At 36.9% G+C, this 15,858-nt stretch overlaps 2 protein-coding genes across 2 annotated transcripts; one reads left to right on the top strand and one right to left on the bottom strand.

Moving 5' to 3' along the window:
• Positions 1–2,328: 2,328 nt before the first annotated feature.
• LOC122824032 (myelin-associated glycoprotein-like) lies at positions 2,329–9,976 on the bottom strand. Its single transcript, XM_044104203.1, has 9 exons — positions 7,125–9,976; positions 6,850–6,940; positions 6,290–6,658; positions 5,826–6,128; positions 4,986–5,249; positions 3,191–3,493; positions 2,869–3,114; positions 2,516–2,621; positions 2,329–2,408 (listed from the first exon to the last, which is right to left on the bottom strand). Exons 2-9 carry the CDS (start codon positions 6,920–6,922, stop codon positions 2,375–2,377), a joined length of 1,698 nt encoding a protein of 565 aa, XP_043960138.1. The 5' UTR covers positions 6,923–6,940; positions 7,125–9,976; the 3' UTR covers positions 2,329–2,374.
• A 2,012-nt stretch (positions 9,977–11,988) lies between these two features.
• Positions 11,989–15,478, top strand: LOC122824030 (beta-2-microglobulin-like). The gene is made up of 4 exons (XM_044104197.1): positions 11,989–12,199; positions 14,343–14,615; positions 14,820–14,857; positions 14,961–15,478. The coding sequence occupies exons 1-3, from the start codon at positions 12,136–12,138 to the stop codon at positions 14,831–14,833; spliced, it is 351 nt and encodes a 116-aa protein (XP_043960132.1). The 5' UTR covers positions 11,989–12,135; the 3' UTR covers positions 14,834–14,857; positions 14,961–15,478.
• Positions 15,479–15,858: the final 380 nt, after the last annotated feature.

Raw genomic sequence — 15,858 nt, 5'->3', positions numbered from 1 at the left:
TTATTTTACTATGTTTTTTGTAAAAAAGCGCCACCTAAAGGACACAATTGTATATATAGAGAAAGTGCGGTGTCACTTACGAGAGAAAGAAAGAAAGCTGGATGTAGTGTGGTCGCTTAACCTCTACACAGTTTTTGACCGTTAATTTTAAGAATGCTGTGCAAGACAAAATAATTTTCATGTTATGCCAAAGAAAGTAAAGTTCATACTTTGTGTGGAACCGTAAGTATTGTTTATTATTTAATGCACAAGACATATCAATGAACAGAAACGTGTCAACTAAGAAGAGATAAGCTAACCGATACTAACAAAGAAAGCTGAAGCTAATTTATCAATATAGTGGCTTTATACAAAAGAACAAGTAGCCACTACACATTGTATAAGATATTAAATATATATCAAAGCAGCATGAGCATCTGCTGTATGGTCCAACCAAGATGTAGTATGCCAGGCTTCACTTATATAAGTGTAATGTGCAGCTGGCAAAAGTTCTTTACTTGACAATATTAAATTAAAGTCTGTACAAAAATGAATCGGGTGTTTAGCAAACAACGACGTTTTATCTGAGATGTCTGCATTCATGTCACCCATAACATAGATACTTTTGGACTTCTCATTTTTCATAAAAGAGCTAATATAAGCAAGTTTACTAAGGTATTCTTCTTCGTTATGATGACATTCATATGGAGCATAGACATTTAAAATAATAAACTCTTTGTCAAGCTGTTTCACGTGTACTGCAATACACCAGTCCACACCTAATCTCATGACATTTATCACTGAGTCCAAGCTTTATTTCCATAATATAGCCACCCCTCCTGGTATCCTTCCTCTTTTAATTCCCAAACTGAGGTCAGTAGTAGATTCTCCAGCACCCAGGAAACTGTCATTGATAGAGTTTAGTCCTTTTAAATCCTGTTTGGCTAAAAAGGTTTCTTGCAAGCACAAGATGTCGCAATGTAGCAACAACTGGTCGACAACCAAACGGCGAGCTTTATCGTCTGCACTCTGCCCTAAGCACAGGCCACGACAGTTGTAAGAGATGACTTTAATGTCCATATTTTATTTTATTTTTTTATGACTTTGTGCTCACGCCAGCAGTAGGCGCGCATTTGTCCATAGAAGAAAGGGCAGCATTTGCGCCGATGATGGTTTTGCGCGGCTCGTAAAACCTTCTCACAATGGTTCCCTCAGGCCAAAGCTCTGGGTTGTACATGACAGCCACCTCACTACATTCGGCAGAAACCTTGAATGAAGCGTACCTGGTATTAGCAGTAGTGAGTCTCTGGCATGTCACATTTTGCCCAAGTTTGGCTTTAAGATAAGCACATAGTGTTTCCGCATCCAGGTCAGGTGAGAATTTAGAGGCAAAAACACTCACCAGTTTGGTTTTCACCATTTTGATGTTAGAACAAATAAAAACAAGCAACTCTTAGCCGGGCGTTGCCAGTAAAGCATGGCTTGCCGCCAGGCCTATGATACACTGGGGGGAAACCCTGCATGTAGTACCTCCTTAGGCTAAAAACACAATTATTACAGCTAAAATAAAAAACTAGTGGTCAGGCCCGGAATTTGGGTGTAGCGATGGGCTCCGACCTGAACATTTAGAGTCACATAAAGATAATTACAAAGTTGGTTTCCTATCACCTGAAAAACATTTCCCAGGATTATAAGACTGATGTCAAAAAAAAAAAAAAGCAAAAATCTATGTGTTTATCTTTAGTAGTGATGATTACCACAACAGTTTCTTCCCATGGCTGCCTAAAAATAAAATAAAATAGCATAAAATAAAATAAGAATAATAATCCGAGCGGCAGCCGATCCAGAACACTGCTGCTTGTGCTCTCACTAAAATCAGACAAATAGAACAAATCAACCAATTTCTAAAGTCCTTACACTCGCTCCCTGTGGCTCAGAGAGTAGACTTTAAAAATACTTGTCAGTTTATAGATCACTCAACAACCTAGCTCCAAAATACACCAAAAACCAGCTGTTGTTGCTTCAACTTTCCAGCCTGCTCAGGTTTTCTTCTACTAGTCAGCTTTGGATTCCCAGAAACAACCACCGATAGGTTGTATTCAGCATCTATGCAGCACATATCTAGAACAAACTTCCATAATACTACAAAACAGCTGAAACACTGAGTTGCTTTCAATTTTTAAAAAAATCCACCTGTTTAGATTTCCCTTTGGATAGCAGTAAATGGATTCAACATAAGGGACTTGGATTATTCATTTTCATTATTGCATTTTTGACTAAATGTAATGGTTATTGCTTGTTTTACAGTTGGTCACTGCATGATGTTTTTATAACGCTGACAGAGTTGAAGAGGGTTGTAACATTTTATTTTTAGTGTTACACACGAGCACAACTACTAAGCCTGACTTGATTGACAGGGTTTGAGCCATCTGAAAAAACAGCAAACAAACAAACAAAAAAGGAGCGATAGAAAGTAAGCGACAAACACCAGCAGCTCTACTGCTGAATTGTACCAATTCATACAGAAGTGTCTTACTTGTCAAGGAGGAGCCCTGTAGTGCCAAGAGCTGCCATTCCCAAGACCGCTGTCAATGCAAAAATCCAGACTCCCGTTGAACCTTCAACAAACATGCTCGGGTTTCCTTGAATGGAAAAAAAAATCTTGGCTTTAAATACTGTTATCTTATATTTATTACTACATTTGAAGAAGAGGAAAATCTTAACTCAGGGCTTTATAGTATTTTATGTTATAAAATACAATTTGAGCTCATGCAATGGTTCTTCACTAATACAATGAAAAAACATGATGAAATGTACCCAGAATAATGTTATTATCTCAATATTTTTGAGGATTTTGAAAAGGAAAACTAAAGAGGAAGCAGAATTTACCTCTTATTCCGAGACTGATCGGTGATGATTTCTGTTTACCCAGCTTATTTGCAGCCTCACAGTAGTACACATTGTCCTCAGTGAGTTCAACCTTGTGAGAAATCCCTGTAGCTACTTTAGTGAATTTTTGGGGGCCTTTCTTGAACCAGGTGATTTTGGGTGGAGGTTTGGCTCTGCTGGAGCAGCTCAGCTCCACAAAAGTACTTGATGATGGATTGATGGACGCTGAGGTGTTTTTAGGAGCATCTGAGAAAAATGAGACACGCATGAACTTTATTGATCAGAAACAGCTGAACCATGACCTGCTGACAGGATCACTTACATGAAACACTGAGAGTCACTTCTGTCTCTGCTGCGTTGCCTTTTTCTTCTGCAGGATGTCTGGCAGAACATCTGATGTTGTATCCATCATGTGTGTCTGACAGAGTGATGCTCTCCTGGATTTTAGTTGTAAAGGTTCCCTCTGTGTTTTTCTCTGTTTGTCTGAGAGAGTCTTGTTGGAGATTCCAGGTGAGTTCAGGTTGTGATAGTGGACAGGGAGTTGAAACTGAGCAGGTTATGGTGACAGACTGACGCTCCTTCAGATTACCAACAGGGATACTAATGCTGGGAGTAAAAGGAGCATCTGAAATTTCACATCAGACACACATTTTACCTATTTAGTTAATGTCCTATGTGTGTCACAGATTTACACATGTAAAAACATTATTGTTGTCTGTATAATAAGTGCATTGGACACATATATATACACTGAACTAAAATATAAACGCAACATTAGTTTTCTGTTCCCAATTTTTCATGAGCCAAACTGAAAAATCTGAACCATTTCCAATATAAACATTTCTCTCAAACAATGTTCACTAATTTGTGTAAATCTGTGATAGTGAGCAATTTCCCTCTTAGTATATAATCAAACGATGCAGGTTTTGCATATTGAAATCCTGATTAGACTGAATGATTACTGCTCATTGAGGCAATGGGTCACACCAGATACTGACTGTTTACAGACCCAACAATCAAGCAAACAGCACATTTCAAACTGGTCTTGTAATGTGGCCTGCCTAAGGCACACCTGTGCAGTAATCATTCTGTCTAACTGGTATCTTGATATGCTTGAGAGACGGGATGGATAAATGTTTTGAAAGGAAAAGTGCTCACTGTCACAGATTTAGACATATTAGTGAACAATAGTGGAGAGAAATGGTTGTAGAGAAAATATTTTAGATATTTGAGTTCAGTTCATACAGAAATGGGAGCAAAAACAAAAGGGTTTTGTTTATATTTTTGGTAATAAAAATATATACACTGCCTGGCCAAAAAAAAAGTCTCCATCAAGAAAAAGGTCCCAGACTCTGATATTTCACTGGACCACGTTTAGCTTTAATTACATCCAGGCTCATCTTTGGCCTTGTTTCGATAAATTTCTGCAATGCTTATTGAAACACACAAGATTTATTTCCATCCAGTGTTGGAGTAACTTTTCACCAGGATCTTGCATTTTGACAACGGTAGAGTCTGACCACTGCACAAAGTCTTCTCCAGTACATCCCAAAGATTCTCAGTGGAGTTTAGGTCTGGACTCTGTGGTGGACAATCCATGTGTGGAAATGATGCCTCGTGCTCCCTGAACCAGTCGTTCACAAGTCAAACCCAGTGAATCCTGGCATTGTCATCTTTCAATATGCTCATGAATGAGGGAAGAAAAAACCCATTGAATGACCTGGTCAGTATATTCAGGTAGCCAGATGACCTCATTCTTGGAGCTGATATTGCTGAACCCAGACATGACCAACTGCAGCAACCTCACATTATAGCACTATCTCCACAAGCTTGACAGGAGGCACAAGGCATGATGGGTAATCACTTCACCTGCCCGTCTTCTTGTTGTCAGCTGGAACATAATTGCCAACGAAGCAATTATCCAATCGGAGGGCTATAACTATTTGCTTAGTTAAATCAAGATAGAGACTTTTATTTTGGCCACATAATGTATACACACATTTATATATATATATATATATATATATATATATATATATATATATATATATATATGTGTGTGTGTGTGTGTGTGTGTGTGTGTGTGTTTAAATGTATAAATAAACAACATGCATTACCAATGATGTCAATACAGATGTTTGTTGATCTCTCATTTTTAAGCGTATTTGTGGCCTCACAGTAATAGTCTCCTGCTTCAGTAGGAGAAGCACTGAAGCTGTAAGCCTGCTCTGAAGACACTTTAGTGACTCCTTGTTTGTTGTTCCTGAACCAGGAGAAGCTGGGTGGAGGTTTGGCTCTGCTGGAGCAGCTCAGCTCCACCCTGCTACCTGCTGACACCAAACCTGATCCAGTGATGGATGCTTTAGCAAATTTCGGACCATCTGAGGAAAATGAGACACACATATTTACTTTATACGGGTAGGTTGCTAAAAATCTTTATTTGAAAGATAAAACATCAGTACCATGTAAGTTAGACATTAAGGTTGCTGCAGTGCTTTAAAATCTGAAATATTTTATAACTTGCTTTCCTTTCAGTTTACATTGAAACTTGTGAAAAGTTGTGACTCACAATCGCCAAAAGATACTTAAATTTTATTTACCATGAAACATTCAAAACATGCCTAAATAAATGTCATTAAATTGGCCAGTAATATTTCTTTTAATAACCCAAAAATAATACATTTTCTACTTTAATAAAAAATATTTTGCATGGGAACAAAGGCATTGACAATTTTTCAAATATCATAGTTAAATCCTGAAATGAAACGAAATTATTTCCTATTAGTTACTTGCAAAGAGTTAACTTAGCATTTTCAGAGAGCCGGCTCTCATAGTGCAGTTTACAAAGACAAGGCGGCATTTCAACACCTGTTGCCTAGGTTTAAATTTCACAACTTGTTTTGTTGTGAGTTGAATGGTATAAACATGAACCATGATGTGCAGACAGGATCACTTACATGAAACACTGAGAGTCTCTACGGTCTCTGGTGCCTGTTTGAAAGTTCCTTTCACGGGATATCTAGCAGTGCAGTTGATGTTGTAGCCATCGTGCTCGGCTGACAGAGTGATGTTCTCCTGGAGTTTACTTGTAAAGGTTCCATCAGCTTTCTTCTCTATTTGTCTGCGAGAGTCTTTTTTGAGATTCCAGGTGAGTTCAGGAGGTGAGAGTAAACAGGGTGTATAAGCTGAGCAGGTTACAGTGACAGACTGATGCTCCCTCAAGTCAGAGGGAACATTAATGCTGGGACTCCAAGAAGAATCTGTGGTTTCAAACCAGAAATGCCATAAGGTGAAACACGACACAAAATGCAGTCTTATGCATATGCAGCATTGGTTTTTGAATAATTCTGGGAATGTTTGCAAATTTGTGATTTTACAACATAAAATATATCACAGAGTATAATGAAAATAACTTTCTTACCTTTAACTGTTACCAGAATAAAATCATCACAATATGTGGCACTCATCCCTGGGTTCTCAATTCTGAAGTAGTACTTGTCTGGATGATCTGCTGTTAAATCAGAAATCCGAGTGCTGCAGTTTTTCGCTGTCACATCTCCAGTCAATTCCATTTGATAGGTGTTAATTGACCCACTGCTGTTAAAAATAAATTCCCTTGCTCCGTCACGAAATATCATCCAGATACCGAAAGTGGGTTTGCTGCTGTCAAATGATGGCAAAGTATCAACTGTACATGGGATTTCCACACAAGATCCAATCAGAGCTTCCACCTCAGGGGGTGTAATGACGTGGAACTCTAATAGAGCAGTACCACAATGAGCCAAAGCACCTGTAAAACAAATAAATTATGAAAATAACATGGAGAAAAATCCTCCTGTTGAGAAAGTTCATGATCCACAAACTCCAGTTCATCTCCATGTAACATGTGGATCCTTTGAACCACATTGGAGTCAAATATTTCAGACTAGAAGTGATTTATGTGACGTCTCCAAATAAAAGAGAGTGAACAAACAAACTCACCTGGAAGAAAGAAGACAAGCAGTAAATTACTGACTATCAGGATGTTGTTAGACGGGTGACAGAGCTTCTTCATCTCTCTGACTGGAACAACCTAGAGATGAGATTCATATTTTTAAAGCAGCCTTGTGATAAAATCACAGCTTACATGATTAAAAGGCAGACATTAAAATTTTTGAAAAATATTTCACAATTGTTTCATATCATTACAATGATTCTGCAACACAATTAAAGTCATAAAACGTACATAATGATAAATCAAATCAACACAGACTTACCAAAGGAGCTGCAGATGAATCAGAACCAGTTTAGATTAAAATAAACTGAATGTATTTTAATTGATCAACAGCAGGTCAGACCACCACCTTCTGTGTTTCAAAGTAAATCTGATGGATATGCAACCTTTCTCTGTTCGTCGTAGGTCCATTAGGTTGACTTCACAACACATATTCAAGCTGGCTGTGTTTATCATATAAAGAGTAAAAGTTAGTGGTTAACATCAGTCCAGCCCCTAGACATTAAATACAAGTACAATAAATAACCCAAATTGCTCCTAATGTACAGATAACAGTTAACAGTTGTAAATGTAAAGATAGCTAAAATGTGCAATATTATTTATGAAAACAGCTAAAATATATACAAACCATGACAAAACATCAAACACTGTATATGATTAAATTTGTCTAACATACATGTTAAAACATAGTAAAGAAAGCACAGAGCTGATCTTAATACATACCAGAGTTAAAGATGGTAAAAGGGAACTGGCCTACTGTTACTGGTTGCTATGGTAACTACTAGCTGTCAATAGAATATAACAGAAGACAGCAATAAATGTCAGGAGAAAATGACTTTATATAAAGAAAAATTAATTTGAAGAATATAAAAACTAATTTAGCCAAATTTCACGACTATAATTTCGAAATAAAACGTCGTTACTGATGAGTGGAGTCTGACAACAACAAAGAGGAAGTCACTGTTTAATTTTAATGTTAGCATCATGGTGCTTAAAGGATGATTTATATCAAATACCTCCACATGATGTGATGTCTGTTGAAAGGCACCTTTAATATTCAAAAATATGTGTAGATATGAATGGACAGAAGAGCATGTGTAAGTGTCGACCTTCAACACTGGTTGATTTTCTTGAAGGACATTGGGCTAATCCAATGAAATCTCTCAGTGCTCCTTGACCCATCCCTCCATTCTCCATCCATGACATAAATTTAGTCATTTCAGCAGATCGGAGGGGATAACATGGTGGAGCGGGTCCAGAAAAACTGTGAAAAACTATGAGAGCAAACACTAAAGAGTGCCAAAGAAGACACAAAAAATATATCAACTAGACTGATATGTTTACCACACAAACTTCAACCACTGGAGCAGATTCAGCAACAGAGAGGGAGGCAGAATTAGAGATTATGAAGGGATTCATTGTTTTCAGAGGATGAGAGAAACATGGCCCAGGGACAGACTGAGGAAGACCTTAATGTCTCTATTGGGACACTCCTGGACGACATGCTCCTGGGCCACTGGGTGTTTGTGACTCCAGCCATACTCGTTTCATGAGGCTGGAGTGTATTGAACATTTCTATGGAGAATATTTTTAGACGTAAACATACACACACGGTAGGACGTCTGGAAAATCAGAAAGGTAAAATCATAACTGACTTTTAAATTGAAAAAAAAACAAAAAAAATACTTTCCAACATTTCTGTGATCCATTAGCCCTCAGATGGTTTTACAGAGTTGAGATCATAAAGCATCTTAATCCAGTGTTGTACTGGAGTTACTAATGACCTTGTCTTCTTGTGGGATTCCCCTACGGGCAGTAGAAAATTTCATTAATGTTCATCTCTTGAAGTAGCCTACACTGTCCTTACACACAGAATTTCTGATCACAACCCTACCTACCTGAGTGATGATTCTGATGACTTGGATTTTTTTGTCCCCCAGCAATAAGGAGGTTAATGTGTTATATATATATAGTCTTTTAAGTAGTGTTTAAGTAGTGTTAATCATTGATGCTTTCGGGCTAGTTTCCTAGCTTAGCTTTCCTATTCTGCTTTGCAGATTACAGAAATGTCTGTTTCACAAAAACAAATGCCTATCCTTTCTGCATGTTCTAAATATGTACTTTATATTTTGATTTTACATTTTATTTGATCTGGAAATATGTTGTGTTTTTTATATTTTTAGTGGGACTAGGGTATTTCATTGTTAAGAACATTTTTTCTCCTTTTTCTTTCTCTTGTTTTATTTTTGTTGTGACACTGGTTTTAAATTGCTCAAAAATATATATGATTCAGTATAAATTGTCTTTGTAACTACTTACGGGGGGGCGTTTTTTACTAAGCTGGAAATTTTGTTTGACATTGATTTTATATTCCATGTTTTTTTGTTTTTTTTAGTATTTCTTAAAGTATTGGTTTTAACTTTTGCATTACATTTTTTTATGGTTTTTGGATTTTTTTTTCTTCTTGCTGGCTCCTTTTCAATCAAGTTTATTTGTGTAGCACATTTCAGCAACAATGTAGTTTCAATGTGCTTTACATAATAAAAAGGACACAAATATAAAGTCATGAAATATACCATAATCAATTGAGAAAACCAATAACCAATAACCAATAACAATAACAAACATGAGTGCCATCATCAAAATCGTTAATATACAAGAACTATAAAAGGTTCCTTTTATTTCGTCCACTGCTGAAGACAAATACTCCTCTGATGCGCGACCAAATACAATAACTTATGCCATGAAACAGCGGCTCATCACGCTTTTATTTTAAAAACCGACAGGCAAAATGAAGCAGTCACATGACCCATGCAATCCAAGCCGTCGTTTGTTGCCAGTCACGTGGTTTTCAGCAAGACGACACAAGCATCGAAGCGGGGCTTCATCTGACATGCCCCCTCTTTATTTTTGGAAGCCCTCCAAATTTGTGTTCTCCAGGACTGCTTCTTCAATGCCAGGTGTGATGAACAGGAGAAAGGGGGACAAAATGTCCTGGGCATGGGCAGCTGAATACCTTGTTGCTCCTGGAGTCATCTTTATGATGTTTCATACTGCTGTTCTTCCCTGATTGCTGCCTAAATCTGATGACGACCATGCAATTTTTGCTTCTGTTGTCCATTCCTCAACTCTGGATTGGCTCATTTTGATTCTCTGATAGAACAAAGAAAAGCTTCATGAGAGTGAGGCAGCAGACTCGTCATGATAAGAAAAATAGAAACAAACAGGCACATAGTTACAATAAACAACACCAATCACTGTTTAGATTATACAAACAAATCAGTGAGGTTGGTTAAAATTTAACACTAAATATTTTAGCTGAAGCATGACCATATTTCAGACAGCAAAATTTATTTTGATTCCAATGGTTCCCATCTTTAGTACTTTTTGAAGCTCATTCCAGTGCTTTGCTATATATGATGATTAAATTTTGTGAATATTGAGCTTTAGGCTGAGCTACGTGGAGTCATAGAAGATTTAATTCAGGAACATGCAGGGTTTCCCCCAGTGAATTACAAGGTTTATTTGCACCCCCCTAGGCAGGCTAAGCGTTGCTTGTTTATGTTTTTAGAAAAATAACAAAATAAATACGGAAAAAATAAGCCAGATTGCAAGCGTCTCTGTTGCTCAGAGCGTTTCAGATTTATTCTTAAAAGATCATTTTAATTCTAATAAAAGTATTGAAAACCATGTTTGTGATTTGTGAAACTTTTATCTGATTTCTGAAACTTCAATAAAGTTTGATTTTAACCACTTTTTTGCATCAGGATCATACTAGAACTGCTCCAGCTCCAAAACTACAACACATAGACACTTCAAACCTAATAAACCTACCTGTTATCAGAGCAGAATAATCCAGTTCAGGTTTGAAGAGTCTAGCTGTTGTAGTTTTTAAACTAGAGTCGACTAAAGATGCGGAAGGTAGTGAAAAATTTGGTGCAATCGCCCGTCAGCCATTTCCCGAGTCGAAAGCTAGAATTGCAAACCAACTTCAGCTTCGTCTTAAGTGAAGGAGAGAAAAACAAAACCGAGTCTCAACAGAATTTCAGTCAGACCGAGGCTCCAGCAATAGAAACTTCATAGGAATGAAACACTTCAGGATCAACGCTGAGGAATGACTCAGACCTCTGGGCTCCTTTCCTCCCTGCAGTAAGCAGACGGGTCGGTTCTCCTCGACAGCGGTACTAGAACCACGTCTGAGAGACAGATGATCATCAGGTTTCCTCAGGATAACGACTGAAAGTCTTAAAACAATAGAGGTTTTATACATGTAAATACACCACTTGTTTGGTGACTGTGAGTCTGAAAAGGAGCATGATGAAGTTTAACTTATATAATCATGCCCCTTTTCCGTTCAGTAATTCCTAACATAAATAATCTTCCCACTTCCCGTCTCCCTTTTAAAAGAAAAAATATATTTTCTCAATCATATGAAAATAATACATACACACATACTGTACATATACATATATACACATACACATCTACCTGCATATATACATGCATAAAGTTTACCCATTTACACAAACAACCATACATTTACACATACATACACAGACCTACACCCAGTTGGAGTTGGAGCTGGAGCAGTCCAAGTCATTCATAGTGCTGTAAATCCCGGTCAAATTCATCATCCCTATTCATCCCTGTACCTTTGAATAATAATCATTTTGAGGCTTTTCTTGAAATACCTCATGCTTGGACTTTGCTTCAATTCTTTGGTGAGTTTATTTCTAATCTTCACAACAGTGAATGAGATCCACATTCTTCTCATCGTTGTTCGAACATGTGAGAAACATGGCTTTAGCTTGCTGTCTGTAAGTACACTGTATACTGTAAACAAGTATACAGTATAAAATAAAAGTTTGTAATATATATATTTATACTAACTAACTCAAAACTTCTCAATTATTTGTTCATTTTGTACTTGATCATCCAATTATAACAGGCTGATTTTAATTAACATTTTGACCACTAGATGGCGGTAAGACATTTTCATTGTTTGCTAGTTATCCAGAAAACTAAAAGAAAAAGAAAACGGCAATAATTTAATGTAAATTCCACCTAGCAACAGTTTCTTTAAATTTCCTTATTGGTTGAGGGAATATCACGTGGTCTTCAGTGACTTTGTTGGGCGGGGTTAGTCTTATCTGGCTGTACTTCGCCTTACTAGAATTTTACTTTCGTTTCGAGTTGTTGCGCAGTTTTTGTCATCGTTTTTATACGGAGAGAAGCACCTTCTTCTGCCAGAGACTGTCTTAAAACAAAGAATCATGAAGGAGTTGGTTTTCCTCGTCGTTGTTCTCTTCACATCTTACGCTGTTATGGCTAAGACAGGTAATTTAGTTGTGTACCGTATTTTGTTTTTGTTTCAGGGATATTTGATCCTGTACAGAAATGGCGCTGTGTTACAAGGAAGAAGACTCGAAAATGTACAGGTTCAGGCTTAACCATAGATATATAACCCGGATAAATTAATAATTTATTCGTGCAGTGAGTCAGCTTAAAAGAAGACTGACACGTCTGTTTCAGAATAGCCGTAAGAAGCTTTCTTAAAATGAAAACAAACGTGTCGCTCACTGTCTCTGTGTAACTTGTTAAAATCGTCCTCGGTAAATACATAGTTGTGGTTAAGTAGTAAACTGGCTTTTAAAACACAGAGCCCTTTCATGTTTTTTTCTCAAAATGACCCGAACAATTTTGGACCGATCTGTTTTTATTTAGAAAAGTACAAACACTTAGCTGGCTTTATGGTTCTACTTAAATAGAGCTGATTTCAAAGGAATATGGTTTGCTTTTTTATATATATATATATATATTCTGTACAGTTTCATGTATTTCTGAAAAATACAACTGCATTTAAAGAATGTTTTTATTAATCAAGACAAGACAACTTTACCATATTACATCAATAACAATCTATAAGCATATGTATTCAATGACAAAAAGAAAAAGCTTTATGTTAAGATTACTTTGTATTATTGTTTATTCATGGGGGGGGGGTTTGGCCTGGTGTTTAACAATATTTTCTTATGTTCCCAGATATACACATATCCGGGTTATATATGACAGGAAATTTGAAAATATCACTTGATAATTATGTTTTTGGAAGATCACCTGAACACCAATTGTAATGTCTGGAAAAAAATGGAAATATTTTAAAAAGACTAAAAAAACAAAACAAAAAAGTAAGCAATGCTTAGCCTGGTGGGCCGCCAGGCTTATAATACACTGGGGGAAACCCTGAGTGTGTTATGCAAAATTGCTCACTTTGCTGCAATACCTGTTCCTGACTACACTAAGGTTACTGCCGTGATTAGAACCAGTTCTTATCCATTGTTTATTACCTCATCATGGACCTGGAGTTTGTGAAATGGTTTTACTGTATCAAACAACACCTTGATTGAGTCTTGGAGAACTTGTTACTTATGAGAAAAAAGTTGGCATAATTTAAAAAGTATATTATAATCAAGATGTTCTTCATATTTTAAATTTTACCCATGAAGTAGGAATATTATGATGTTTTTAGAGTCACCTTAAGAGACTGAGATTGTGTCTTCTGCATAAGATTGTAAAATGTGTCAAAGTCCGAGAGTTTTATGTTCATTGTGGACTCTAGATGGGTACAAAGTGCAGCTCGTTTTTGTTTTCAGTGGCTATACAAGGTGTAGGTGAGGCCACACCAACTATTGGACCGAGTTACTGGAAAACAATAATCCTAAGAGGACTGTTGGGCTGTAATTGTGGTAAATTTTATTCCTGAGCAGGAATGTATGGTTGGGGCTGTAGAGTTTGGGGGGTTTTTTGCCTCCCATCCGTCTGTTCAAAACAACTTCTGTTGTCGTCTTGTCTTTTGAGACTCTCTGGGCTGGGACAGTGTTTGATGTTTCTGCTTCTACGTTCAAATGCAACCTCCTTCCTCATTCCACTCAAACAGGTCCGTCCGCTGTTGGTTACGTTAGTAAGAGAAGACATTCCCAAACAAGGATGTCAGCGGCTTTAATTAGTCATTGCGAAATGGTGATAGACGAGTTTTGAAAGCTAACAAATTTTCTGTCCCTAAAACATGGATCGGGACAATTTTAGGATTAATATATTTATCTCCGAGCTTCTTCCTTGTTGAGTTGATTGGTTCCTTAATTGGCCTTTAGGGATGACCATGCATTAGAATATAGAATGTGTCAACCTAAAAAAAGAATTCATGTCAGAATAAAAGAGGAAGAACTGGATATTCATTAAACCTTAGGTAGCTGCACAATTGTGTAACTACCTGTAACATTTTATTAGAAAGTCACTAACAGGTGTAAAGAAAAAGTAAAAAAAAAAACACATTTGCAGTTTTCCAAATGCCATAACTTTTATTCATCACTCCAATTTTAAGACTTATTAATAATAATAATAATAAAAAAAAGCATATAATGTTTTTGAATTATCTTGAAGTCGTTTCTGAAGATGTGTTAATGCTGCATGTCTTTGTCAGTATCACCAAAGGTGCAGATCTACAGTCGCAACCCTGGGCTGTACAAGAGCAGAAACGTCCTCATCTGCCACGTCAGCGGCTTCCACCCACCAGAGATCAAAATCGACTTGCTGAAGAATGGACAGGAAATAGCTGATGTCAAGCAGACTGACCTGGCCTTTGAGGACAACTGGCACTACCACCTCACCAAGCACGCAAACTTCACTCCAGTGGAAGGAGAGAGCTACATGTGCAGAGTGACACATGTGGGAACGACAACACTCCACGAATGGGGTACTGCTTTTAACCTTTTGCCCTCTATTGATAAATTTGTTTGAACCACCTTGTGGAAACTCAGTTGAAAGAAATTGTTTTCCACTATACCTTAGGCCACAAGCTAATTGGTGATATACAGTATACATACATTTTGAAAATGATTGTCTGGAAAGTTATTCATAAACTAACATAATGGATTTTTTTCTTTTTGTCTTATTGCAGATGCTGATGTGTAAGATGTACACACTGTGTTACTCTAGGTATGTACCACAGTAAAGTTTAATCTTGTTTTTCCATGAGTTAGTTTGTGCAAAAAATAAAAATCATGACACGTTCTTTTTTTCTCTTCTCTGTGATCCACAGGTGTCTTCTGCTCGTAAAGGATGAAGTTTGGAGTTTCTCTGTAATGTTAAATTTGTGTGAATTGTGGCTCTCCCAGAAAGTAGACAAGAACTCAAATTGGAAGTGTTTTTGAGCTTTCTTAAAAGCGGAATAACGTTTGAACGTTTTGTTTTCCTTATCTTGCCTCTGGTTATTGTCTTGGGTCTGGTTACTGTCAACTTGTCTTTCTTTGAGTCAGCATGGCAGCCATATGAACTGCAAGTTAGACTAAATCTGAAAAAAAGTACTAAGCAATCAAATTAACATTTACATTTTATCATTTACCATATTAATCACTGCAATCTCCTTTCTGATGGTGTGAGGTCAGAGCAGGCTAAATCTGCGTTTTATCTTAACTTTCATGTTTTATGCGTAAATGTTCAAAGGTGATTTAAAAAAAATTCTGTTTAATAAAACTGAAATAATGTAAAAGTGCCTATTTCACTGGATTTTTTGCATATGTGATTTAGACATAAAATAAAATTGGCTAAGATGTTGTATTTCTCTGCTTTCTTTCATTTAAAAATGGTTAACCTGACAATGTTTGCAGTCATTATGTGATGACTGGATGCACTCTCCTGTTGCACTCAAGGATTTGATGGATTGTGGGTCATAGTTTTTTTATTATTATTATTATTTTGGGTTTTTTTACTCACTAAATCAGATTAATTGTTGAAAACCCCATTCAAACTAAAATTGTAAGTGTATCAGCCAGTCTATGTGGGAAACGGGCCTCTTTCTAACCTGGGAATGTTGGAATCTGGGGAAAGTATGAAGAACTGTTCACTTTGAGCTGTTGATGAGCTGCAGCGCCCCTAGTGGCAAGAGAGAGAGAGAGACTGCAGCCTTATATTTAGACGTAATGTGGATTAATGATGGC

This window comes from Gambusia affinis, linkage group LG21, assembly GCF_019740435.1.
Source record: "Gambusia affinis linkage group LG21, SWU_Gaff_1.0, whole genome shotgun sequence".
Taxonomy (NCBI): Eukaryota; Metazoa; Chordata; class Actinopteri; order Cyprinodontiformes; family Poeciliidae; genus Gambusia; species Gambusia affinis.
This window is presented reverse-complemented; position numbering and strand designations above follow the sequence as displayed.